Source organism: Miscanthus floridulus, unplaced genomic scaffold (assembly GCF_019320115.1).
Source record: "Miscanthus floridulus cultivar M001 unplaced genomic scaffold, ASM1932011v1 fs_130_3_4, whole genome shotgun sequence".
Taxonomy (NCBI): Eukaryota; Viridiplantae; Streptophyta; class Magnoliopsida; order Poales; family Poaceae; genus Miscanthus; species Miscanthus floridulus.
Window position 1 is genome coordinate 24,697 of NW_027096236.1, and position 26,417 is coordinate 51,113.

Below are 26,417 nucleotides of genomic sequence, written 5' to 3' on the forward strand. Positions count from 1 at the left end.
TGGTCGCATCTGCAGTATAGTGATCAATTAATCAACCGACAACATATCATCAATACTGAAAACAAAAGGAAAGCGATAATTAATGGCTTCAATATTTGGCGCAAGCAACTAATGTTTACCTCTGGGTGACTTGGTTCTTCCTGCTTGCTGATCTCATGATGGCTTACATCCTCTCCGCCACTTGGTTCTAGAGCAGCAGCATCAAATTCTTGCTGACCAAAAAGTTTAATGTTTACCTCTGGCTCTGGGTACCAGGCAATGTTAACTTCAACTTCTCCGCCGTCAATTTCGAGACACTGACTAGGAGTTCCATTGGCGTACTTGAGAGTAACATTCAGATGCTTGACATCCTCGCTGTCCAAAATTTTAGTATGCAGGTCCCACCTCAATGTAAAGCATCCTACCACATGGCACCGCAACCACATTCCTCGCTAGCTGAAGAAGGAAACGCGAGTCGTCGGTAGGGAAGAAGCACTGACCCATCCCCTGTGCACGGCTGAAGAGGACGCTCCCAACTTGGAAACCTTGGATGCGCGCGGTGATTTTACCTTGGACGCCATCAGGGGTATGCCCATCTGTGAGCCGCAGCATGATCTGCACGGTGGCCTCCAGGGCATTGGACATAACAGCATAGGTGACCATTGCTACCTCGTGGGCGTCTGGAGTGTTGATGGTATGGTAAGCAGGTTGCAAGGTGTCCACTTGATCCGCACAATTCGAGTCATCGCAATCCCATTCCCATTTGATGGTACGATGTGTGGACCAACTGCTGCTATATGGCATCCTTGGGATGTCTATTTTGATGGCAAAGCACCCGTACTCGGCCGAGATGCCCCTGTAGGGTCCAGTTAGAACCAAATCGACCATTCTCTGCATGCATCCGTTGATGGATTAGTATTGTTTGAATGTTAAATTAAAAGGTTCAAATGGATCAATACTAGGCATTACACATGATATGTAGAGAGAGAGAGAGACCTGTCCTCCTTGGCCTTTGTCATCCAGAAGTCCTTGCTCGTCCTTCCTGTATATGATCTGGCCTCGTTTCCCGTCGAAGACAACGATTTCCATGCCATCAACAAGAAGGTTGGCATGCATGGCCAAGGCCAACAGCTCCACCCGCGGTCGGCCATGGCCCTGGGCATCGTCAGCCTCCACTGGTTGGCTAGGGCGCTCGGATTCGCCAGGATCATTGTCTTGGCTACGCCTAGTGACCATGCGGTCGTCGTCCTCCCCGCCGCCGGGAGGGCTATTGTTGTTGCCTGGCCTAGAGCTGGGGCCGCTGTCCTCCCTGGATTGCTTCATAGAATCACCACCACTGCTGGGCGGGTTACTGGGTTGGCTAGCAGCAGAGCCGCCACGCTTTCGACCTTTTAGCACAGCATTTCGCACGAGGTAAATGGCTTGTGCCTCTGAAACGCACTGGGGTTCGCCGTAGTTTCTTTCCTTCCATTCGCGGAGTGTGCCTGACAATTCCCCATATTTCCACACGAAATCAAACATAAGTTGCCGGGTTGATTCTCCGAGGCCGTGCATCCACCCATCAGCAGCAAAGGAGTTGTGGAGACGATTCATCCTTGCAGACTCACAGACTATAACGATCAGGGCCGCCAGTGACAACCTGGCACGGGAATCATCAGCATCCGCCACATCTGTGTAACTCGAAAGCTCGCACACAGCACACTCCGCGGATCGACGGCCCAGATTCTTGGTCATCAGTTTCCTCACGATTTCCTCTTTTTGTTGTAGCGGATTCTTCATATGAACCAAATTTAGTATGGATGCATAACTGGTGCCCCACTTTAGGTCTTTAGTGCTGTGATGATGGTAATCTTCGGGGATCAAGGATTTGCTATCCTCGTGGTTGTCGCGAAGCTTGTAAAGAACTTCATTATTACGGTTAAAGAAGCCATGGACGTACAAGTCGTCATCCTTCATGACCAGGGTTGTGGACGACGTCTCCTCGCCCTGCCCGTTGACCACTTGCAGCTTGACGCGAACCCACCTTCCCGGTTGTTCAGGACGCGTCTTTCTGAGCAATGGGTGTTCTCGGGTGGAGGAGAGATTTAACAAGTGGTGGCCTTCCATTATATCCTCGCGATCTGGGTGGTCCGAGAGGATGCGACGTAGAGCCATTATGAATTCAGTGAATGACATCACATCATCTCCGATGGTGTATACTACAGTTGGATGCCCAGACACCATTTTCACCTGGAGCATGCATGGAAATTTAGTTAGTTAAAACAATAAAGAAAGCAATATAATAAGGCCATATTTACATCCATAGCACTACCCATTCACTAGCTATGTACTTAGAAAAGCCAAAACGACATAATTTAAAATGGAAGGAGTATATACGTTCTTAAGGATCAAAACAGGCAGACTAATTGTTAGCCCATCAATCAAGAGTAATTGTTAGTCCACTAGTCTACAAAGCCCCTATTTGGATGGACTCGAACTTATTATTAGTTGGACTAAAGTTTAGCGGACTAAAGTTGAATCCAATGCCATTTGGATACATGGACTATATATAAGCAATAATTAGTCTTCCTAAACAAAGACTCATATACACCTTTAAGTCAACATTAGCTCACCTTTGCCAACCAGTGAACTAACAACTCATTGAGGTGTGGACTAAAAACTAGTCCATCTTTAGTCCTCATGTTTGGATTAGCTAGGTAGGACTAAAGTTTAGGTGATTAATAATTAATCCATTGTATCTAAATAGATCCAAATTAAACCAGCTAACAAGACTAGTTGTTAGACTTAGTCGATCTAAAGAGGCCCTATCTATCTATTTCTTTAATGTTTGTCGCAGCAACTGGTCGCAAATCTGTTGCATGCATGTTTACCTCTACTGGGCGACTTAGTTGTGCAGGAAAATCTTGCATGTACTCCACCCGTGTGATTGTCCCTTTAATTTTGATGCCGGTGCCTTTCGGAGTTTGACTTTGAGTCAAAGTTTCTTTGTCGAAGATGAGCGTAGCTTTCAAATGTTTAGCTGTGTTGCTGTCTGGAATTTCAATACACAGGTCCACCTCTATGCGAAGTACCCAGCCTGGCGGGACCAGAACAGCAGACCTCACCAGATCAAGACTCGCCTCCGAGCGGCCAAGAATTTGACAAGATTCCTCTGCAGCCCAAAAAATCATCCCAAAAAGTCGTGTCAACTTCCTTGAAGAATTAAAATAACATTTATAATAGAAATAAGTATCATTGGATTTTTCTTTAATTATATTTTATAGTATACCTATTTGATATCAATTTTCTCTATAATTTTAGTTAAAATTGAGATGTTTTTTTGACTCTTGGTGAAGAAAGTTGAAATGAAATATAATTTGAAATGGAAGGAGTACCTGTGAAGAGCATGCTTCCAACTCGGAAGGGGACGCTGTGCCTGTGTTCATCGACGATGAACGCCATGATTTTACCGCAGACACTGGAGATGTCGTTATTATTGACCCGCCGCAGGTTGACCTCCACAGTGTACGGGACCATGAACATCTCCGGAAAACTCACCTTGAGCATCTCCGGGTAAGCAAATGACAATAAATCTCCCACCATGTATTCCTCTACAGCACAGGAATTCCCGTTAGTTCCAATAACTCTTGACAGGGTGACGTGAGGATAATCTAACTAGAATTTTGGGCAGGTATTGATCGAAAAAAAAGAATTTTGGGTAGGTTTCTGATTATCAGGGCCTGTTTGGATTATGATGTCTAAAGTTTAGTTAATTAAAGTTGAGGACTAAAAATTTACACCACTTTAGTCACATGTGTGGTCTAAAGTTTTGTGAGATGGTTTAAATTTTAGACAACTCCATGAGCTAAAGTGGTCTAAAGTACAGTGGTAGTTTAGACCATAGGTCCAAGCAGGGCCTCAATTTACCACACATCTTGCATTGCCTACCAATCCTCCCCAATGTTATCTTTACTATATCACTATTACTAATTAGAGGCCCTAACGGATGCAGTATATTAATTCTTATCAGATGCGCTAGGAAAAAAAGATAAATCCTACAAAACCTCACAATAATAATTAACATAGCTTTTAATTTGGTAGACTCTGATCATCATCGTAGATAATAGCCATTGGATCTATCGGAATTTATAAAAAAAGCACATTGTTTAGCTTGTTTAGAGTTGTTGGTTTCTATGAATCAACTACAGTTGTGATTTAAATGATTGTCTATGTTATGCATGACTTCCACACGTTCATTTTCACATAGTTAGCATGTTCAGTCCATGTCAAAGAAACATTCGAAGTACTTAGCAAAGGACTACGTCAAACTTATGTACTATTTGTTGCCTTGGTACTGATACCCGATAGCTTTCAACTCTGTAGCTGTCTGAGGTTCAATTGTGCAGCCACTTACTCTATATCATTGCCTTCAACTCTCAAGACCGTAACTAGCAAGTGGTGAAGTTTGTATTATTATTGCTTAGGAAGGGTGATCTATTGTTGGGGGAGCGCCCTCGATGCACCACCCTACCTCAAGGCCCTCGACCCACCTTTTCCCCACGTGATTGAAGTTGTACGCTTGCCATGGAGAACCCTCACGCTCCCATCCGGCCTTTGCCTGTGCCTTAGCCACAGGTGTCGCTCCAATGGGAGCAGGCTCTGGGACACCCACGATGACTTGGCCTATTGTGGCCTCGCCTTGATTCTTTGTCTTGCAGGGTCAGGGGCGATGCGCAAAGCCGGCCGATCAAGAAGTACCTAAGCAGAGCACCGTCTCTGCCAGACGGAGAAAGGTGGTCCCCCCAAGCGGAGCTCCTGATGGCGTCTTCTAGGTAGTTGGGTACGGGGCACCAGAATGTCTGCAATGCCCCTGTACAAATGTAAGGAGGCCCCTGGTCGGTTTCTTGGCAACTATAATTTTGTTGTGCCCCCGAGTACGGCCTATAAATACCCGGCGGCACTACAGCGTAAAAGGACAAATTAATTGTCATTCACCCCTGAATTTATTTCACTTACACTAGCCCTCGCTTATACGTACCTTTGCCCTGCATCGTTACATTCTCTCCTGTGGGACACCCTTAGCCTCCACCGCATTGCTCGTAAGCGTGGGTTCAAACATCTATATGCACTTAACGACACATAATGCGTTAGTCATGCACTTTACGTCACATAATGTGTTAGTCACGCCATAGCTGATCGGTTTAATTTACTTTCCAAATTTATCCAGTGAAATATCTTTTTCCTAATTACTTTGATTTGAAGCTAATTCATTATGATAATAATTATTGGCATTTCTCTTGCACTCTTAGGATCTTCATGTCTTGTTTAAATTTGCTAATCTTGCGAAGCTATGGAAATTAAATTTATTAGATGTGCGTATTGATGATTATTGACCTGTTACGTAGTGTAGTTGCTCGCAGATCTTATACTAGAACTTGTATATAACTAATAACTAAGAGTAACTATTCTAAGTGAAGTATGCCTTTTCTATTCTTCCATTTTATTACTTTGCATTACAACAATTCCAAAAGTGTGGCACTTTAAGAACTATAAACTCTAACTATGTTATCTTATGTTTCAGACTGTTGATTTTAGAGGACATGTACTCAGGGTTTCTGGATTTGTTTGACAAGAGAGTGATGTAAGCTTCTTTTCTCAAAAGTTTAAATAGTCACTATGCTTAAGGTTTGACATGCATTTGTTTAAATGTGTCTATGAAACATTAGAATGAAACTATGCATTGAGAATAACAGTTTCATCAATGTTTCATTACATTTTATCTGAGGTGGTATTCTTGGAAACAATAATATGAAACTCTTTACTGAGAATGGCCTAAGTATACATGATAACACAACCATGCAGAATGTGGATACTTGCAGGTAGGGAGCAATGGGCAGATTCACTACTATGTCAAACACATAATTATGCTAAAATTTCAACTAAATTTGCATGTGATTTCCTATCTCTTGTCTCTTTTGAGACATCTGTAACAAATTACCCACCTTCACTATTATTATAAATAACCTCTAAATATGCATCTAAATTACTTATATTTGTAGATATATAAAATATCCTAAAGTGCTCCCATATATGCTTTGTAAATTATCCATTTATATATTTTCAATATATAAAATTAACTTAAGGTATACAGGCAGGACGAGTATCAGTGTGCAAGTCACACATCTATATGCATGTATGAACTATGACTATATATCGCTTTTCATGTGAAAGATTCTACGTTAATTCTCACCAGACGCATTAGATAAAAGATAAATCCTAGAAATTCTCACAACAATCAGGAACATCTAGCCATTAATTTGGTAGATTCTAATCATCATCATCATCATCACCACCACCATCAATAATAGTTATTGGATCTATTTTGTTTTGTAAAAAAATTAACCACCCCTACCATTATAAAAAATACATAAAGTCCCCCCTAATTTTACCTTTGAATTACCCACATATGTATGCAAGAAAATTTTAAAAGAACTCTCTAGCTTTGTATCTAAATTACCCACCAATGTCATTATTAAAGATATTTTCAAATACCCCCTAATAGTTTTTTATAAATTACACATTTTGCCATTATGAAAGATAATGCAAAGTACCCGTATGCTTGCACAAAATACCCATGTATGCCATTATGAAAGAAAATATAAAGACACATATTTTACTTTCACCTGTCATAAGAAACTAAACAAAAATATCTCTCAAATATGAAATAATACTAATTTAAGTTATCATCACAAGTTGTTTAATATCATGATGTACGATATATCTATAACTACTAAGTTAAAAGTAAGTATAATGTTATGTTCCACCATGTGACCAAGTAAACATGTATACATTAGGGCAATTATTTATTTTAGTAGCTTATCATGCATGGAAAATTGTTCCTTAATAAACCACATAGCAATGACACTGATAATTTGTTCGAAGTTATATTAATACTCTATGACAATAAATTTCATAAGTTATCATATTCTAAATAAGTTTATATATTTTGATTGAAACTTATGTTGCAACAATATTGGTAATGTAATTTTAAACACTCTATATTTTATAATACAATGCTACTACACTTATAGTTCTATGGTATAATAAATTCAACATCTTGAGTACTGTGGTGCAAGCTGAAAAAAAACTGTAGCATTCGATAAGAATAATATTTGAAAAATCAAAATTTAGCTAGATTGGTAATGTCATAAGATATAGTCTACAACAAGAGTAGCCATAGTTTAAGTTAAGGTTTCAACACATATTAAAGATACAGAGAGGTGTCATGCAAATAGGAAAAAACTACGGATATATAGATGAAAAAAACATATAGATCAATGATTGATAAATTTATCACAACTAGATAGGAACTACATTATATCTATTATGCATATTGTATTAGAAAATGAACAAAAAGAAGAAGAAAAATCTATGGTTTAATATAAGTAACTTTTGTTAGTCAACATATTAAAAAATAATTAATGTATGTCTTCTAAGATAGATTTTAACCCATGCAAGAGCGCGGATTAATGATAGACTAGTGTATATAGAGCATGTAACTAGTAACTAGAGTCGTTCGCAAATGACTAGTATGCGTTTTTGTAACATTTGTAGCCCACGCGCGGGTTGAATGATTCTACAGACTAGTATATGTACCTTGTACGATTTATATATATGATGAAATGCATCCTGTCGTTAAAGAAAATGCAATATTTTCCCCTAGAAATCCAATCCCAAAAATCAAGGATATAAGACTGTGGGTATTAATGGCAATACTGCAAGTGTGGTTACAGAGAAGATTAACCAAGGGAACTATGCAAATGAGTTTACTGAGATGATGGATCAAGAAAGTCAGCTTATGCTGGCAATGGGAACTGCACCTACTCAGTTGATGACAACTGCAGTAGATAAGCTGATTAATCAGCAATTCTGCGTGGGAGAAACTTCATATCTGCAGGAGTTGACTCCTAAGGATATCACTAACAGGGATGAGGGCTGTAACCAAGTTGTTTGTTACAAAGTGGATGTTAGTAACTGTGAAGGGAACGTGCAGGGGGGGTCTGGCCTGTGGAAGACACCTGAACAGGAGAGGATTGTGAATTCTGACTGCCACGTTGTTGGGAACAAGTTCTACAGTCTGATTGAAGATGAGTCCAATCATTCAAAATGGGAGGAATTCAGAAACTTGGCTAAAAAGGACTCCGCTACTGAGGATTGCTCTATATTGTTGAAAAGGTTGGAACTAGAAGGATCAGAAGATGAAGATTTACTGGATGAGGAAGATATGGTCTCTCTGGGTGAGTCTGGTATTCTACCTAATCAGATAGAGGAATTGGAAGATATAGGTGTTGACAAAGGGGCAACTAAGAAGAACCAGAAGAGGAAGACAGGTTGGGGGCCTATCCTAAGGGCTCCTAGGCCTAGGAGAGGACATGAGGATGGAAGGACCATGCTGGAAAAAGCTCAGGACCTGAAAAAGGTTAAAAATCTCGAAAAAGGTACTTACCCAAAAAATTCCTTTGCTTCTGAGAATAATGCTGCTTTACTTAATAAAGCCAGATGTGTTAATATTTCCTTGGGTATTGATACCTCTACTGCGAATGATACTATTGATAGTCTGAAATTAAAAGAATTAGAGGATAGAACAATATTTGAAGAGAAAAACCCAGAGGTTAACCTCCCAGATAGCTTAGACTCTGTGTTCGTTGATGAGGAGTTTCCTCCTCTGTCTAAGAATGACGCCACTCCTGTTAAGGAAAAAAGGAAAGAAAATGACACTACATGGGTACAAGTTGCCTCTAAATGCAAAGTTTCCAAATAAAAAATAGTGGAAATTGATAGGTGCCTTTTGGAACATTAGAGGCCTTAATAAAGAAGGCCGTCTCCAATGCATAACTGATTTTGTTAAGGATAATCAATTAGACTTTGTGGGTTTTCAAGAAACTAAGGAGAGCTTTCAGGACTCCTTTGTTAACTATGTTCATAGAGGTTTTTGCTGGCACTGCCTTCCAGCAGTTGGTACTGCTGGGGGTATCCTGGTAGGATTAAATGATAGAAAATTTGAGGCTTTAGCCTGGCAGGATGGTAAATATTCTGTTGCTGTGATGATTAATAATTCTCTTGATAAGTTTGTTTGGAGACTAGTTGTAGTGTATGGTTCACCTTATGAAGAGGGGAAGTTAGAGTTCCTTCAAGAACTTGAGAATATCCTAGGTAACTAGGATGGACCTACTGTGTTAGGAGGAGATTTTAATCTCATCACTAATGCTATAGAAAAAAGTAATGGAATTATTAATCAAAGATGGGCCGATCTATTTCAAGATTGGATTAATAAATTTGGGTTGATAGAGCTTAAAAATTCTTCCAGATCTTTTACTTGGACGAATAATCAAGACCAACCTATTTTTGCTGCTCTAGATAAAGTGTTTTGCAACACTGTCTTTGAGCAAAAATATCCTCTCTCTTTTGTTTCTGTCAAAGCCAGGGCAGTTAGTGATCATGTACCACTGATTTTGAACCTGGGTTGTCAGGAAAAGTAAAAACAAAATATTTTCAGATTTGAAAAGTGGTGGCTGGAAAAGCACTATTTTAAAGATCTGGTTATTAAAGTCTAGAATACTCCATGTGCTTTCACAGATCCTTTAGATATATGGCAGTTCAAGGTTAGATTGATTAGGAAAAAAGTGAAAGGTTGGGCTCTTAATATTAATGGTGAAATTAGGAAGATGAAACAAGAACTCCTTAAGGAGTATGAAAAGCTAGACATGAAATTAGAAAAAGAAGGTTTGCAGTTAGAGGAGAATATGAGAATGAAGAAGATCTCTGATGACCTTGAGGGAATTTGGAGGATGGAAGAGATTAAGCTAGGCAAAGATCACGAGATAGAAATATAAAAGAGGGGATAGGAATACAGCTTATTTCCATGCTATTGCCAATCAAAGAAATCGGAAGAAAAGGATTTTAGGTCTGGGAACTCCAGAAGGTTGGGTGGAAGACATTGATAAAATGCTAGAACATGCTGTGGACTTTTACAAGTCTTTGTTTGGTAAAGAACCTGACACCAGTGTTAAGTTAGATTCAGACTTTTGGGAGGAGGATGAAAAAGTGTCTTATGTGGAGAATGAGCTGTTAGAAGCTCCTTTCACAGAAGAGGAGGTAAAAGTGGCATTATTTGGCTCTTAAGCTGATGGTGCCCCTGGACCTGATGGTCTTCCTTTTTTGTTCTACCAAGTTTTCTGGGAAACCATTAAATCTGACTTGATGAATCTAGTGACTCTTTTTGAGAGTAGCAAGCTTAATCTGGATAGAATCAATTATGCTATGATAACTTTAATCCCAAAAGAACCTGAGGCTAAAAACTTGAAGAAATTCAGACCAATTAGTCTCATTAATTGTAGTTTCAAGTTGTTCTCTAAGTTGCTCAATAACAGGTTGATTGGGGTTGCGGATAGGTTGATAGCTTCAAATCAAACTGTCTTCATTAAAGGCAGATATATTCTTGGAAGCGTTGTAGCAGCACATGAAATCATTCATGAGGTGCATAAGCAAAAAGATGCTGGGGTTATCCTTAAATTAGACTATGAAAAGGCATATGATAGGGTTAGCTGGAGTTTTTTAGAGGATATGCTTGGGTCTAGGGACTTTAGCCCCAAATGGATTAGTTGGATTAGAAGTTTGGTTCAAGGTGGTTCAATTTGTATTAGAATGAATGATGAGAATAGCGTGTTTTTTAAACCTGGTAAAGGACTCAGACAAGGAGACCCTTTATCTCCTCTACTTTTCAATCTAGTAGCCGATGTCTTCTCTAGGATGCTTATGAAAGCCGCTAGACAAAATTTGATTTCTGGTCTTCTTCCCCAAGTAATGGGTGGTGGAGTGGTCAGCCTGCAATATGCCGATGACACACTTTTGTTTTTAGAAGATGATATAGAAAAGGCACAAACGTTGAAATGGTTATTGGTCTGTTTTGAAAAGATGTCAGGAATGAAAATCAATTATGATAAAAGTGATTTGCTTACCATTGGCTTAAGCCCAGATAGTGCTAATAACTATGCAAAAGTTTTCTGCTGCAAGCTAAGTGATTTCCCAATCAAGTATCTTGGTGTGCCTTTGCATTTTACCAAATTAAGAAGAGTTGATTCACAACCTGTGATAGATAAGATAATTAAAAGAATTGCTGGGTGGAGGGGAAGATTGTTGTCTTATGCTGGCAGGCTGATTCTATTAAGAGCATGCCTTGCAAGTATTCCTATATACCTTCTATCCATGATAAAATTCCCTAGATGGGCTATTGACATGATCAATTCTCAAATGGGACACTTTCTGTGGAATAATACTGAGGATAGGCATAGATACCATCTAGCAAATTGGCAATTGGTTGCTAAAAAAAAGACTTTGGGGGCCTAGGGATTCCTGACTTAAGAAGCTTAAATTTGTCTTTGCTATGTGCCTGGATTTTCAGATACCATTTAAATTCTAATGCCATCTGGGTTAGGATTTTGGATTCTAAATATAGAACTAAAAATCCTAACATTCTCTGCTGTCCGGATGTGGGAGCTTCTCCTTTTTGGAAAGGGGTGCTCTGGGCTGCACAGGCTGCCCATATGGGTGTCAAATGGATTGTGGGCAATGGAAGGAAGGTAAGATTTTGGGAAGATATTTGGTTAGGAAATACCAGCCTGGCCATTTTATATTGGCCGCTTTATGTAATTAATGAGCAGCAGGGTAAAACTGCTAGTGATATTTGGGATGGTGTAAACCTTAGGTTGATGTTTCGAAGAGCTGTCTCAGAGAATATCATGAACCTTTGGTGGGAACTGCTTTCTCTGATGGATGAGGTCTCTCTCTCTCTCTGAAGAAGAGGATCATATTGTATGGAACTATACCTCATCTGGCAGATATGAAGTCCAATCTTTGTATGCGGCGGTGATCTCCGTTAGAGGAGTAGCTCCAATCTATGTTAGTTCTGTTTGGAAGTTGAGTATACCTCCTAGGGTACAACTTTTCTTGTGGCTGGTTTCTAATAACAGAGTTTTGACTAGAGATAATCTAGCCAAAAGGCGGGGGAAGTAAGTGATCCTACATGTTTACTGTGTAATGAGATGGAATCTGTTACTCATCTCTTTTTCGAGTGTTGTGTGGCCAAGTTGTTTTGGTCTTCGATTTCAGATCTGCTGGGTGTGAATATGGGGGAAAGTTTTGAATCTGTAGCTCGTCTATGGCTGGCCAATAAAAGAGATGAACTAACTAATGTGTTTTCTTGGTCTGTGATTTGGTCAATTTGGAAACTAAGGAATGAAATCTGCTTTCAGGGAGTGCCGTGGACTGGGATGAGACGTTTGTTGATGATGCTGGTCAAGATGACAAGAAGATGGGTGCCAATGTTAAAGCAGGAGCTAGGAAGGCAAGTGGAAGAGCTGATAGATCGCCTGGAGAAAGAAGCACTACTGCCGCCGCGGATCAGGCCCGGCCCTAGGGCGGGGTGGGAGGGACGGCTGTCCCGGGTCCATTCCACCGATGGGCCCCCACCCATGCATATACGTATACACTAGTAATAATACGTATATGCTACGCCAGCGCTAGATCTCGTGATCACGGCGCCAGGAGTCACGCACGCCACTTGCGACCTTCCGCCTTTGGCCTTTCCTGTGCGTGCGGTGGCGTTCTAGTGTTCCACTTTCCAGAATTCTAGAAGAGCAGCATAGCGGCGGCAAATCAAAATCGTAGGGCCCTAATCTCACCTCACCTCTCACGTGGACGTCAGGACGTGATCCCTCATCTCTGATTCGCTGATTCCCTGAACCTGAATCCCCGTTCGGCAATCTGCTTATCGGCAGTTCTAGAAGAGCCGCAGAGGAGAGGATAGAAGGCAGGCGCCAGGAGGCAGCAACCAGCAAGGTAGGAATCTGAAACTTATTTACTAATTGTTTCTCGCATGATCTTTACTTTGTAAAATTGTAGTTACTAATTGTTTATCTTAATTTTAAGTACCATATCATCATGAAAGTATCCTTCTGGCAACGACAAAACAAAGACGAAAAAACGAATAGATAATTTGGTAGAATCACAGAGAAGGGCTCTTTGTAAATTTCTTTCTTAAGAGTAATACAAGCATCTAGATGCATTGCCGATAGTTGCTGTGGAGGAAACAACTAATGATAATCCAGAAGATTAGGACCATATGGAAGACAATGTTCACATCTACATGGATGAGCACAATGTGAGTGATCATGAGAACGTACTTAATTCAAGTGAAACAGAACCTACAAATTATTTTATATGAATATTGCTTTTGCATTCAGTTAACTGTTTATTAGTAACATTTTGTATATATGTGTATATACTACCAATGGGTAGTACTAGTAGTATTATCATGTTCATATAAAAAAGGTCTAAAATTTTAGCTTCGTTCCAGGTCTAAAAATACTTAGGACCGGCCTTGCCGCGGATCGAGTGGAACACGCAGGGGGAGTCGTCATCACAGTTGGGACAATTGGCTGCTCTGCATTCGGACCCCAGCGCTGTGAGTTTGGAGGGCCGAAATGATCATGTCTGTAATAACGAGTTCAGGGTTAACTCTATCCTGCCGTGAGGCTTTCATGTAGGGCGGGCGCGCCGAAAAACGCTGAACTGGAATGTTTTGTTGCTTTTGAAATATAAAGCAGGGGAAACCTTCGTTCTAAAAAAAGAAAAGAAAATGCAATATTTTCAAATTGGTCAATCAAGTTTTAATATAAAAGCTCTTCAAAGAAAAAGGGATCACCGTACCGTTGAGCACGAGGTAGATGTCACGTAGCTCCGATGTGGGCTGAGGCTCCGAATAGTTTCCTTTCTTCCAATGCATCAGACGCCTTGACATCTCTACGTATTTCCACACGTGATCGGTCATCAATTTCTCGGTGAATCCCGTCCCGGTGTTCCAGCCACACGCAATGGCGTTGTGGACAGGGTTCAACCTCGCCGACTCGGAGACCACGAACATCAGGCCCACCACTGCCAGCCTGGGGTTGTCATCATCCGCCACAGCTGGGAAGCGCGACAGCACGCGCACGGCGCGCGTCGCGAAGGTCTTGCCCAGGTTCGCTGACGTCAGTATATCTATTACTTCTGCCGCGTTTCTGACGCCTAGTATACTTTTGTAGCTGTTGCCCCAGCCTAGAAGTTTTGATCTGTATTCTTGTGGGAGCATCCGCTGGTAGCCAAGCTCGTACCAATCTCCCCTCTTATTTCTGAAGCCCATGACGTCCACGTTGTCGTCCCGCATGACTAAGGTTGTGGACGACGTCTCATTGTCCTGCTCTTGCAGCCTGATGTGAATGCACCTGGCTGGCTTTTCAGCAAGCGGCTTCGCGAGCAGTGGGTGCCTTCTTGTGGTGTAGGGATTCAAGTAGTGGCCCAACAAGATATCGTTGTGGTCTGGGTGGTCGGCAAGGATGCAACGTAGATCCATCATCAATACATTGAATCTATTATCTCCGATGGTGTACTCTACTTCAACTTCAGGTGGATACGACCCAGCCATTCTTATCTGCGGTACGGGCATTTATATTAGTTGAAAGAAGGAAAGTGAAAAATACATGTCTTTAATGCTTGGCGCACAACTATTTCCTGGCCAATCTCTGCAGTGTTTACCTCCGCTTGCTGACTTGCTTCTGGATCATTACCAGTACTCTCCTGCTCACCAACCACAGTGTTTACCTCCACTTGCTGGCCTGTGCCTTCTGGAGCATCATCTTTATAGTGATGAAACATAACATATATATTTATCACTCATGCACGCTTGCACAACATGCATGCTTACTTTGATCAAATCTTAATATATTAATATATATAGAAATGGGCAATGTATAAATATATACATGCTCTATGTTATTTTAACTTTTTTAATAAAAAGTGTTGGTAATTTAAAGAATATTTATTTGTCAAATAAAAAGATAAAGATTGGGTTAGATAAATTATCTATCATAATAAGAGTACATGGGTAATTAGATACAAATTTAGACATACTTTAGATAATCTTTCTTAATGGCATACATGGGTAGTTTGAATATAGAGTCATGTGTTGCCTTATGTTGTTTTACACAATAGCAGAGGTGGGTAATTATTTATAGAATAGATCCAATAGTTATTATTATCAATGGTAATTAGGTTCTACCGAATTGGTAGCCAAATGTTTTGGATTTTGTGAGAATTTCTAGTATCTATCCTTTTTTTCTATCGAGACTCATGAGGATTAACATGGAGGCTTCATTAGAGACCTCTAGTTAGAATTTCTAGTATTTATCTTTTTCTAGCATGATATGTATTTAATTGGAACATAATATTAAGATATATAAACTCTTGTTTCATCCTTTTCCGTGACTTCATAAATCATAGTTTATCTTTTGACTTTCAATCGATTTGTGCAATTTTTTTCACATGTTTGGTAGAAACTCTTGTGTTTTCCATCTTTTATTCAAAAATTATTTTTTATTAAAAAGAGTTTAAGTCCTAGTAGTATTGTTTTCGACATATTAATTAAGTTAAAACTCAGATTGTACTGTAGCACCGAAATTGTTGAATTTGTTGTATCACAGACTTATATGTGTCTACTATTGTTTTTATATCTCTTAGAGTGCTTAAAATTAAATTACTAATAGTGATATGACATAATTTTTCAATTAAAATATAGAAATCAATTTAAAATACAACTTATAAATTTCTATGTGGTTTGTCAACTAAAGATTTTTCCATGCTTCATAAGCTATTAAAATAAATATATATCTGGATGTATATATGTTTACATAGTATAAATGGTGAAGTATAACATTAAGATTATTTAATTTCATGGTTGTCGAAGTTTATAATATAGAAATATGTATGTCTTTTTATTGATATCGATTTATTTTTTTTGTAATAGCACATATTACTGTTTACACGTAGATTTGAGAAATATTTTTGTTTTTTTATAATGGCTTGAGGTAGATACAAATATAATGGGTAGGTTGAATGTAAGTTTAGGAGGTTATTTTTTATGATCTTTCATAATTACAAAGGTGGATAATTTACAAAAATCATTATTATGTATTTTAAATTATCTTTCATAATAACATATGTGACTAATCTAATTACAAAATTAGTGGGTTATATTTTAATTGATCCCTCGTAATGACATAGATGGGTAAGCTGGATATGAAGTTAGAGGGTTATTTTAAATTATCTTTAATAATGGCAATGACAAGTAATTTAGATGCAATGTGAGTGGGTTATTTTGAATTATGTTTCATAATAACAGATGTGGGTAATTTATATACAAATTTAGAGGGTTATTTTGAATTTCCTTTCGTAATAGCAGACGTGGGTAATTTATATGCAAAATTAGGGGGTTACTTTCTCATAATGGCAGATGTGGGTAATTTTTTATAAATTACAATAGATCCAACGAATATTATCGGTGATGATAATTAGAGTCTACCAAATGAAAAGGTAGATGTTTCTGATTACTGTGAGAATTTTTAGGATTTATCTTTTTTCTTAGCGCATCTGATGAGAATTAATGTGGTGTCTCGGCCTCTAATTAATAATAATAAGATTTTGGCTTTTCTAGGTACATCTAGATATACAATAAACTAACCCAAACTAGGCACTCGTGATGCATGAAGGCGCCATAGGTTATTGCAGCGGAAGCCAATGGGGGAGGTGAACTTCCTCCTCATGCCTTGCACCGATGAGAAGATAGGCCACTACCCCTATGTAACGCCCAGAGTCCAAATGGCTCAAATCCATCGAAAATCATCCCGACCGACCAGTCGGACGGGAACCCTCTGCCGAAACCCCCCTTCTGTTTTGTTTTCTGGTGTTTAATTTGGGCCAACTGTTTAGTTTCAGTCTATTTTGCATGTACCAGCGGCCTATGGGAGCGTAGCCCACGGGGAGAGCGTGGCGGTCAGGAGCGCGCGACTTCCGTTGTTCCCACGTATGTCAGTTTTCCTATTTTTTTCTTTTTCTTTTTTCCTCTTTCTTTTCTTTCCTTTCTACTATTTCTTTTTTCTTTTTATTTTCTTTTTTCGTTTTTGTGGTGTTCTATTATTCTTGTCATCTTTTATTCTGTCTTTCTTTTCATCTTTTATTCTTTTTTCTATTTCTCTTTTCTTTCACTTTTGTTTTATGTTTTTGGTGATTTTCTTATTTTTATTTTGCTTTAAATTTTTTATTCTTTTTATTTTACTCTAATTATTTTTCCCTATGTTCTATTGATTCTTTAATTAATTTATTCCCTTCTTATGTTATTTATTTTTATATATTTCATATCATTTGTTATTATTTTTTTCTTTCACTTTTTTCTTCTTCTTTATTTAATTAATTATTTTAATTAGTAATTTTATATCTTTTCATGTTTTGCTTTTTATTTCCATTATTCCATGATATACTTGTGATGTCCATATAGTATACACATGATATTCTATTATGTACTTTGAGATGTTCACGTAGTATAAATATGAGACTCTATGATGTATTTTTTCCTTGTGCTTTGTTCTATCATTTAGTAATGTTTTCTATTTATGTATCTTTGATTATTCACATAGTATATGTGAGATTCCCTATATTATTTTTCAAGTTATTCGAGTAATATCCAAGTGAAGTTTTTTAATCTATAACGTGCTTTTTTCTTTCTATTACTTATTTCTTCTCTTATGTTTTGTTATATTTTTTATCAGTTTTGTATTTCTATTTATGTTTTAATCTATTACGTGCCTCATAGTATTTGTAATTTTCTTCCCTATTCTCATCGATATTATAATTCTATTCACATAAACATGGTATTTTATTCTTCTAAATCTTTTTCTATATTATTTTGTTTTCATGTTTTTTATTAGTTGTCGTGGACTATAGAGTGCGCTAGCGGTGTGTTGGGTCTCTTTCTATGCTAGTTGTTCTTATTCGAGTCAAAACATGAGGAACAACGGAAGGTGTGAGTCGCGCAAGTTGCAGTCTTTCCGCTGTTATTATTTATTTTATTTTTTCATGTTCTATTTTTTATTCCATGAGATACATATTATGTTCTTGTAGTATACATATGATGTTCTATAATGTGCTTTTGGATGTTCACGTGGTATAAATGAGATGTTGTGATTATATTTGTGTATTCATATAGTACTCGTGAGATGTTCTGTAGTATATTTTATGTTGTTCAAGTATTACCAATGCGAAGTTCTTTTTTTTTTATTTTCCTCTATTACATGTTTCCTTTCTTTTTGTTATTTTTCTTTTCTCTCATGTCTAGTTGTGATGTTCACGCCGTATATATATTCGATGTTTTATGATGTATTTTTTTAATATTCTTGTTATATAAATGAGATGTTCTATATATTCCATAGCTTTTGTTATTCAATTTTTGTTTTTTCCTTTTATTCTTATTCTTCTTTATTCTTTATTTTACTCTAATTAACTATTTTAATTATTATCGATAAAATATCGTCGGTAGTCCTCTGAGGGGTATCCCACGAAGGTAGATTGATCAGCAGGGAAGCATGTGATCAAGAACAAGAAGGCAACAGAGACACACGAGTTAGACAGGTTTAGGCCGTCAGTATGACGTAATACCCTACTCCTGTGGTCTGTTGATTTTGTATTAGCTATCGTCTGATATTGCGTGAGTTTGGAGGGGTCCCTACCCACCTTATATAGTCCGGGAAGCAGGGTTACAAATCGGTTAGATCTAAGAGATAACCGAAAAGTAATAACTGATTATAGGAATCTTGGGATCATACATATCCTAACAGATCTCGTAGTATCTTCAGGATATCTTCTAGATGTCTTGTGGGAGACACCGAGCAGAGTCGTGCCCCACAAGGCTTCGTCTTGTGGGCTGGACCGCCCCTGAGGGTGCAGCCCATGTGGTCTGCCATCGGTATCTGGGGTCATACCCCCCACAGCTAGTCCCCGAGCGCCTTATGCCCATTGTGCAACGCCGTCTTGAGCTTGTCCGAGTAGGTGCGAACACAGCCGAGCAGTCAAACTCATGGTCCGACCACCATGATGAGTTGCCGAGCAGTTGCGAGCAGTTGCCGAGCAGCGTGAACTATCACCGAGCAGTGTGAACCAAATACGGCTTGCCATAAGGGTGTAAGGAGCTCAAGTTCAGAATTGAAAATTTCTTCGCAGTGGACCAAGTGTGCCCACTTAGAGCCCGCCCATGAGAAAAGGACGATAGATGATGTAGTCATGTTGTGCTAGGGTCCAAAGTAGAAGAAAAATAAAAGACCAGCCGAGCAGGCAGCCAGTCCCCAGGCGTAGCCTCGAAAAGCACATTCACCGCAAGGTGAAGTGTGCCCACTTAGTCTCCGAGACTGACAGTAGGTGATGTGGTCATGTGGTGCCAGGGTTAGAAAAAGCAGTCAACTTAGAGAAAACATAATCACAGAGAAAACACCAGAGTAACGGCTATACAGTAGTAATTACTGAGCCATAACAGTTGGCGGAGATATCGGCGAGCATTCGGCGAGCCCCAATAAATTGCGGAGATAAATCTACAATATGGGCTGGGGTTGTGCGAAGGCCTAGGTAATAGCCCACCTTGCTGTTGTGGAGAATTCAGGGTGGCGTAAATCACGGGAACAGTTCCCCAAAAACCCTCAAATGCGAAAGGGTGGGGAAAGTGCTTTATAACTGCGCCGCCGCATCCACGTTTCCACCTTTGCCACTTTGTCATTTTGTCTTCCTCCTCAGCCCTCACATTTCTAGATTCACATCCACACTTGCTTCCATCGCCAAACCCTAATCAGATCTGAGAGATGGCACCGAAGAAGGGAGCTACCAAATCGAAGAAGATGAGCTCCAAGAAGGCGAGCACCGAAGCCCGGCGTGACGAAGAATGGGCGCCATCACGAATAGGAGAGGCAGAGCTCAATAGATTGGTGGAGGCGGGTGTTCTGCCTGACCGCGTCACCGCCGGATGGCAGCCGGCCCTTGGTGAGCCCTTCCCCATGCCTCATACTGACAAAGTGGTGATATTTGATGACTATTTCTAGCACGGGTTGGGATTTCCTGTTCATCCATTTCTGTGGGATCTGTTGAAGCTCTGGGTGGTTAGTCTGTGCATCCTCCACCCAAATACCATATTGCATATATCCATCTTCATCTATTTCTGTGAGGCTTCTCTTGGAATCCTTCCACACTTCAATCTCTTCCGTCACCTATTCTGGCTGAAGAAGAGGGGCGACGGTGGTTCCAAGGTGGTTGGCGGGGTATATCTTCAGTTGCGTGATGGAATGGTAGGGGAATACGTTACTATTCTGCTAAACACATCGCTGAAAGGGTGGAACACCAGGTGGTTCTACATGAAGCAGAGCCACCCTGCAGTCCGCTGCGACGCCGACCAGATACCAGAGAGCCAGAGGAGCTGGTCAGAGACGCCAAACAACACTGACATGGAGCAAGTGAAAGAGCTCCTTGGCTTGATAAAGGGCGTGAAGACCAATGGTGGATTAGTGGTGGCAAGCTTTATAGTGCACCGTATCCAGCCCTGCAAGGAGAGGGCCCACCCCGCCTTTGAGTTCAAGGGGAGACCGACAGTACTCGGGAGAGGTCGGAGATGCTGTCGAGGGATGTTGTGCAGGAGCGGGCCACAGAGCTGTTCGCTCCACTTGCCTTGTTCAACTTGCCGGGGCAGACAAAACCCTTTCACTGTAGAAATCTACCTCCTCAGGTAAATATCTTAGTTGTATGTTCCTGATGCTTTTTAAATTTTGTCATTTCCGAGCATTGTACTGATTCACTTATGCGAAGATCCACTCGCAGGATAGGGCGGTGTACTTCTCGGGCGTGCCGAGGAGCGAATGGCGAAAGGGAGTAGACGCCCGGCCACCGCCGTAGCCTGAGGAGAAGGCAGTCAACATCTCGTCGGAGAGTCCGTCCCCGGTGTCGAAGAAAATCCGGGGGAAAAGGGCAGCAACAGACGAGCTGGCCTGAAAGAAGAGAAAGACGATGGGTACCGCTCCCCTCAAGTCGGGTGACATCTCGCTTGGTGGTGACCAGACCACTAAGACATGAAGGACCATGGTGTTCGAGTGGTCAGACGATGACGTAGTTCCGGTTGCCCCTCCGCCAAGCACTGAAGTGCCTTCGCACAACACACACACGGAGGTACGATCAAAGAGGGGCGAAGGAGTCCCCGAGCAGTAGGTGAGGGGGGTCCCGCGTAGTAGGTGATGGGAATCCCCGCGCAACTGGCGATGAGAGTCCCCAAGCATTAGGCGGAGGAAGTCCCAGAGCGATGGGCAGAGTAGAGGCCGACGATGGAAGAGGCGGGACCTCCACCAAGGACACAGGCGTCGACCCCAAAGCCACGGCTGGAGGTTCGGGCAGGCACCGCCAGTTCAAGAAATTGTACCGACAGACCAAACCATAAGTATCCTTGTCTTAGAGTTACTTTGCCATCGTTCCTTAGCTTACTTGGCGTTTGATGAACTGATCTGATGTAGTGCAAAGCGTGCGGAGGACCCAACCCCGCCAGTCTAGACTGTCGAACAACCAAGGGTTGATCCCAAGGTGGAGGCAATGCCGGTGGCTCCCATCCCGGAGCCCGCGAGTGCTCGGTAGCCAAAGGAGGAGTGAACCGCCCCTTCTGCTAGACTTGGCGGTCACGAACGGTTAGCGTCAACGGAGGATGGGTCGGTGGCAGCGCATGAGGCAACAGTGGGAACCATTGGGTCCTCAGGAGCAGAGGCTAAAGTTGTCGGCGCCATGCCGGAATCTAGAGCGGACAACGCTCCTTGAACCCTCAGAGGGTGTGGTCGGACATGCTATCCGACAACCGAGCCCCCAGGCGTAGCAACTGAGCCCCTAGGTGGTGGCTCCAGCTACATCGGAGGAGGACGAGGTGGAAGAGATCGAGCGTGATGAACCTCGACCTCAATCTGTCCGAATCCTCCACAAGCATGGTGACGAGGTGGTGGTGGTCGAGGAGGAGGACACCACTAGGGCGATGAGGAGACTGAAGTCCACCCTTAGCGGGGTGATGAAACAAATCGAGGTTAGTATGGCATCAGGAGTGCTTGTCTTTGACGTTGGAGACTAGAATTCATTCAATATCATTGTGTATTTGCAGGGAATAACTCGGACTACCGAGCAGCGGCACCAGCTGATAAAGAGGATGGAGCCTCTCGCCGAGGAGAATGAAAAACTTAAGGCAGCAATGATCCTTATGGAGAAAAACATCCAGAAGGCCCAGCATGAGTGAGACCTTGCTGAGTCCAATGCTCGAGACTTGGAGTACCAAAAAGGGGTCCTATCCGAGCAGCTAGCGACTGCGTCAGAGCAGCTACATGGGAAGTCCGAGTAGCTAGCGAGTGCTTCCACATAACTAGAGCAGAAGTTCGAGCAGCTAGCGAGTGCTTCCACACAACTAGAGCAGAAGTCCGAGCAGCTGAGAAGCATATCCGAGCAGAAAGCAGGTACGGTACACCGGCAAATGTGCTTTGTTCAGTTGGATAACCATATTTGTGGTGATGACTATTGTGCTCTATAGAGCAAGATGCGGAGCTCGACCAGCTACGCCAAACCATTGAGCAACTCTAGGAGGAGAGGGCGAAGGAGTCAGGGCGGGCAGACAAACTGGCCGAGGAGCTAAAAGGTGAATACCTCCTGGTCGGAGTTACTGTTGAAGTAGTTTCCCTGTATGATGGAACATTGTAATGCTTGCAGGATACCATCATAAAGCCAAAGCATAGTTTGATGTGCTGGTGCAGGAGGCCAAGATCCAAAGGGATAATTTCGATGCTATAGTCACCGCCGTTAAACCGGTGCCCGAATGCGTCGATCTGGAACTGGCTCCTCATCCCGACGGTAGGTGGCAACGTTCGGATACCATCATCCAGAGGTGCAAGGCGGCGTGGGAGAACTTCAAGAGCTTCAACCGCGATGCCACTGTTACTGCCGCTACTCACATCCTTGTGGTGGTTCGGTCCCACTATCCATCCGTTGACCTTCAGGCGATAGGAGCTGGATTCGCCGAAGGGCTGGGCGAGGCAGAGACCCAGCAGCTGGAGGATGAAGTGGAGGATGCGGTGAAAAAGCTAGCCGGTGACATCGACCTGTTTGGCGAGACGGACGGCGGTGGCGAAGCTCGGTGATCTGCTCGGAAATTATCATCTGTAATATCTGGACAGTGTAGTCAGAGCGCGCAAAAGCATAAAGAACATTTATGTATGTGTATAAATGTTATAAGGTGCATGTGTATGTAGTTTGCTGGTATTTTGGTGAAAAAACCATCGTAGTTTTAACCATAGCACAATTATACATAGTATAAGTAGCGTCCGAGCAGTTAGCTCGCTACTGAGCCCTATGGCCTCAGCTAGTCCACAGTCCATAACATCGAGCGTGGAGCCCGTGCATGTGTAGGAGTTGCAGACGTGACCAAGGAACTGCAGCCGACCACCCAGAACGTAGAGTGCGGAGCTCGTGGCATGTGTAGGGAGAGATCAGAGACTGGGTCTTCTGCATAGAACGCAGAGTGGAACGTATGTTGCTCGGTGGTTATCGAAATAACTTGGAGATAAATGTAGTATAATTGGCGTCCGAGCAGTTTGTTCTTTACCGAGCTCTTGGCCTTGGCTAACCCATAGTCCATAACGTCGAGCGCGGATCCCGTGCACATGTAGGAGGAATAGGCGTGACCAAGGAACCACAGCCGACCACCCATAACGCAGAGCACGGAGCCCGTGGCATGTGTAGGCAGAGATCAGAGACTGGGTCGTTTCCATAGAGAATAGAATAGAACGTATGCTGCTCGCTGATCGGTGAAATATCTTGGAGATTTGAAGAAAAAATCTTCGGCGATTTGGAGAAACATGTGGTGAAATATGTTGGCGATTTTGGAGAAAACATGTTCGGCGATTTGGAGAAAACGTGTTTGGTGATTTGGAGATAAACGTGCTCGGCGATTTGGAGAAAACATGTTCGGCGATTTGGAGAAAAACGTGTTCGGCGATTTGGAGAAAAACGTGTTCGGCGATTTGGAGAAAACGTGTTGGGCGATTTGGAGAAACTCGTTCGGCGAAAACGTTGGAGATTTTGAGGATCATGGTCGGCGTAGTTATGGCGATTTCATATTGGAGTCTGTTATGGAGTAGCTTAGAGCTCGACGACCGTAAGTGGAGATTAAACCATAATGGAGAAAACGTGGAGACAAATTGTGAAGACCAAAACTTTATTCGTCATGAAGTTGAGAGTACATATCTAGAGCGTTTCAAGGATAGAAACGTATAAGGTGCTCGATGTGCCATGAATTGGGGACATCAATTCCGTCTAAGTCACATAGGCGATAAGACCCTGGTCAGGTAACCTCTTTGATGATGTAAGGTCCTTCCCATGGGGAGGAGAGCTTGTGCATCCCTTTAGTTTTTTGTTTTCTTCGGAGAACGAGGTCGCCGACAGCAAATGAATGATCTTTGATGTTGCGGTTGTAGTACCTCCGCAGACCTTCTAGATATTTGGCTGTGCGAACGTTGGTGATTAGGCATTCTTCCTTGACCCTGTCGATGTCCTCTGTTCGAACAGCTGCGGCTTGCTCTTCATCATAATTTTCCACCCTAGGTGCTCGGAGGGCAATATCCGCTGGTAGTATGGCTTCTGAGCCATAAACCAAGAAATATGGAGACACACCAATGTTGTGACTGGCTTGAGTGCGCAGTCCCCAGACTACAGCTGGTAGCTCTTTGAGCCATCTGCCCGGATGCTTTTCTTCTTTCTGATCCAACCACTTTTTGAGGGCATCAAGGATCATGTCGTTCTCCCATTTGACCTGGCCGTTGGCTCTAGGATGGGCGACAGAGACGTATTTGACAGAGATGCACCGGTCTTCGCAGAAGTCCCAAAAGTGATGGCCAGTAAAAGTAGTTCCAAGGTCTATGATGATGCTGTTTGGGAGGCCGAATATGTGGATGATATCTTCGAAGAGCTCGACTGCTTTCTTTGCAGTAGCCAAGACGAGCGGTTTATATTCGATCCACGTTGAGAACTTGTCGATGGTGATGTATACGTACCGGAAACTACCTGGCGCTAGCTTGAAAGGGCCAATCATATCCAGTCCCTAGCATGCGAAGGGCCAGGAAGCTGGGGTGGTCTGCAGCTCTTATGCCGGCATGTGTATTTGCTTGGCGAAAAATTGGCATCCTTCACAACGTCGGATGAGGTCTTCTGCATCGGAGATGACCGTGGGCCAGTAAAAACCATCTTGGAAAGCTTTGCCGACCAGTGTTCTTGATGCCACATGGTTGCCGCAGGAACCAGACTGAATTTTGAGAAGTAGCTTCACTTTATCTTCTTGGGTGATGCATTTTTGTAGTATCCCTTCCTTGGTGCTTTTCCTCATCAAGTTGTCGTCCACCAGCATGTAATGCTTGCTTTGACGGATTAGGCGTTCGGTTTCAGTCTTATCGGTGGGTACTTCAGCGCTGGAGAGGTACTTGATGAACTGTTCCCTCCAATCGGCGGCCGGCAAAAGTACCATAAGTACCAGCTGCTCGGCGGGGGGAACTTCCTCAATTTCCCTATGTTCCTTAATGGATGGCACCAGAAGATCTTGAATGAAGACCCCCGACCAGAGGAGCCTGACTTGGATAAGTGGTCGGCGAGCTGATTTTGATCATGTACCACATGGTGGTACTCGATACCGTAGAATTTCCCTTCAAGCTTCCTGATTTTGGCGCAATATGCATCCATCTTCTCATTGGAGCAAGACCAGTCTTTATTGAGCTAGTTGATGACCAGCGCGGAGTCCCCGTATACCATGACGCGTTTAATGCCGAGCTAAACGGCTATACGGAGTCCATGGAGACATGCTTCATATTCGGTGGCGTTGTTGGAGGGCGGAAAGTGTATCCAGAGAATGTATCGGAGCTTTTGCTTAGTCGGTGTAACGAATAGAATACCCGCACCAGCGCCGTTGATGTTAAGGGTGTCGTCAAAGTACATCACCTAGTGCTTGGGGCAGGTGGCGGCGATGGGCTCTTGGATCTCGGTCCACTCAGCGACAAAATCAACAAGTGCCTGAGACTTGATGGTAGGCCTGCTTCTGAATTCAATGGAGTAAGTGCCGAGCTCGATAGCCCACTTGATGATATGGCCATTGGCCTCTTTGTTGCAGAGGATGTCCCCTAGAGGGAACTCAGTGACCATGGCGATCTTGTAATACTCAAAGTAGTGACGGAGCTTGCGTGAAGTGATCAGGACGACGTATAGTAGCTTCTGGACCTAAGGGTAATGTGTCTTGGGCTCATTAAGAACCTCACTGATGAAATATATCAGACGTTGTATCTTATAGGTGTGCCTGGCCTCCTCGCGTTCGACCACAATGGTTGTGCTAACGACACGAGAAGTAGCGGTGATGTAGATCAGGAGAGTTTCGTCTGGCTGTGGCGCCTTCATGATCGAAGGCTTTGTTAGGAACAACTTGAGCTGCTCGAAGGCTGTGTCTGCCT

At 42.2% G+C, this 26,417-nt stretch overlaps 1 protein-coding gene across 1 annotated transcript; it reads right to left on the minus strand.

Moving 5' to 3' along the window:
• Positions 1-366: 366 nt before the first annotated feature.
• On the minus strand, positions 367-14,479 carry LOC136530441 (uncharacterized). The gene is made up of 5 exons (XM_066523180.1): positions 13,726-14,479; positions 3,354-3,569; positions 2,850-3,130; positions 976-2,208; positions 367-870 (listed from the first exon to the last, which is right to left on the minus strand). The coding sequence occupies exons 1-5, from the start codon at positions 14,477-14,479 to the stop codon at positions 367-369; spliced, it is 2,988 nt and encodes a 995-aa protein (XP_066379277.1).
• Positions 14,480-26,417: the final 11,938 nt, after the last annotated feature.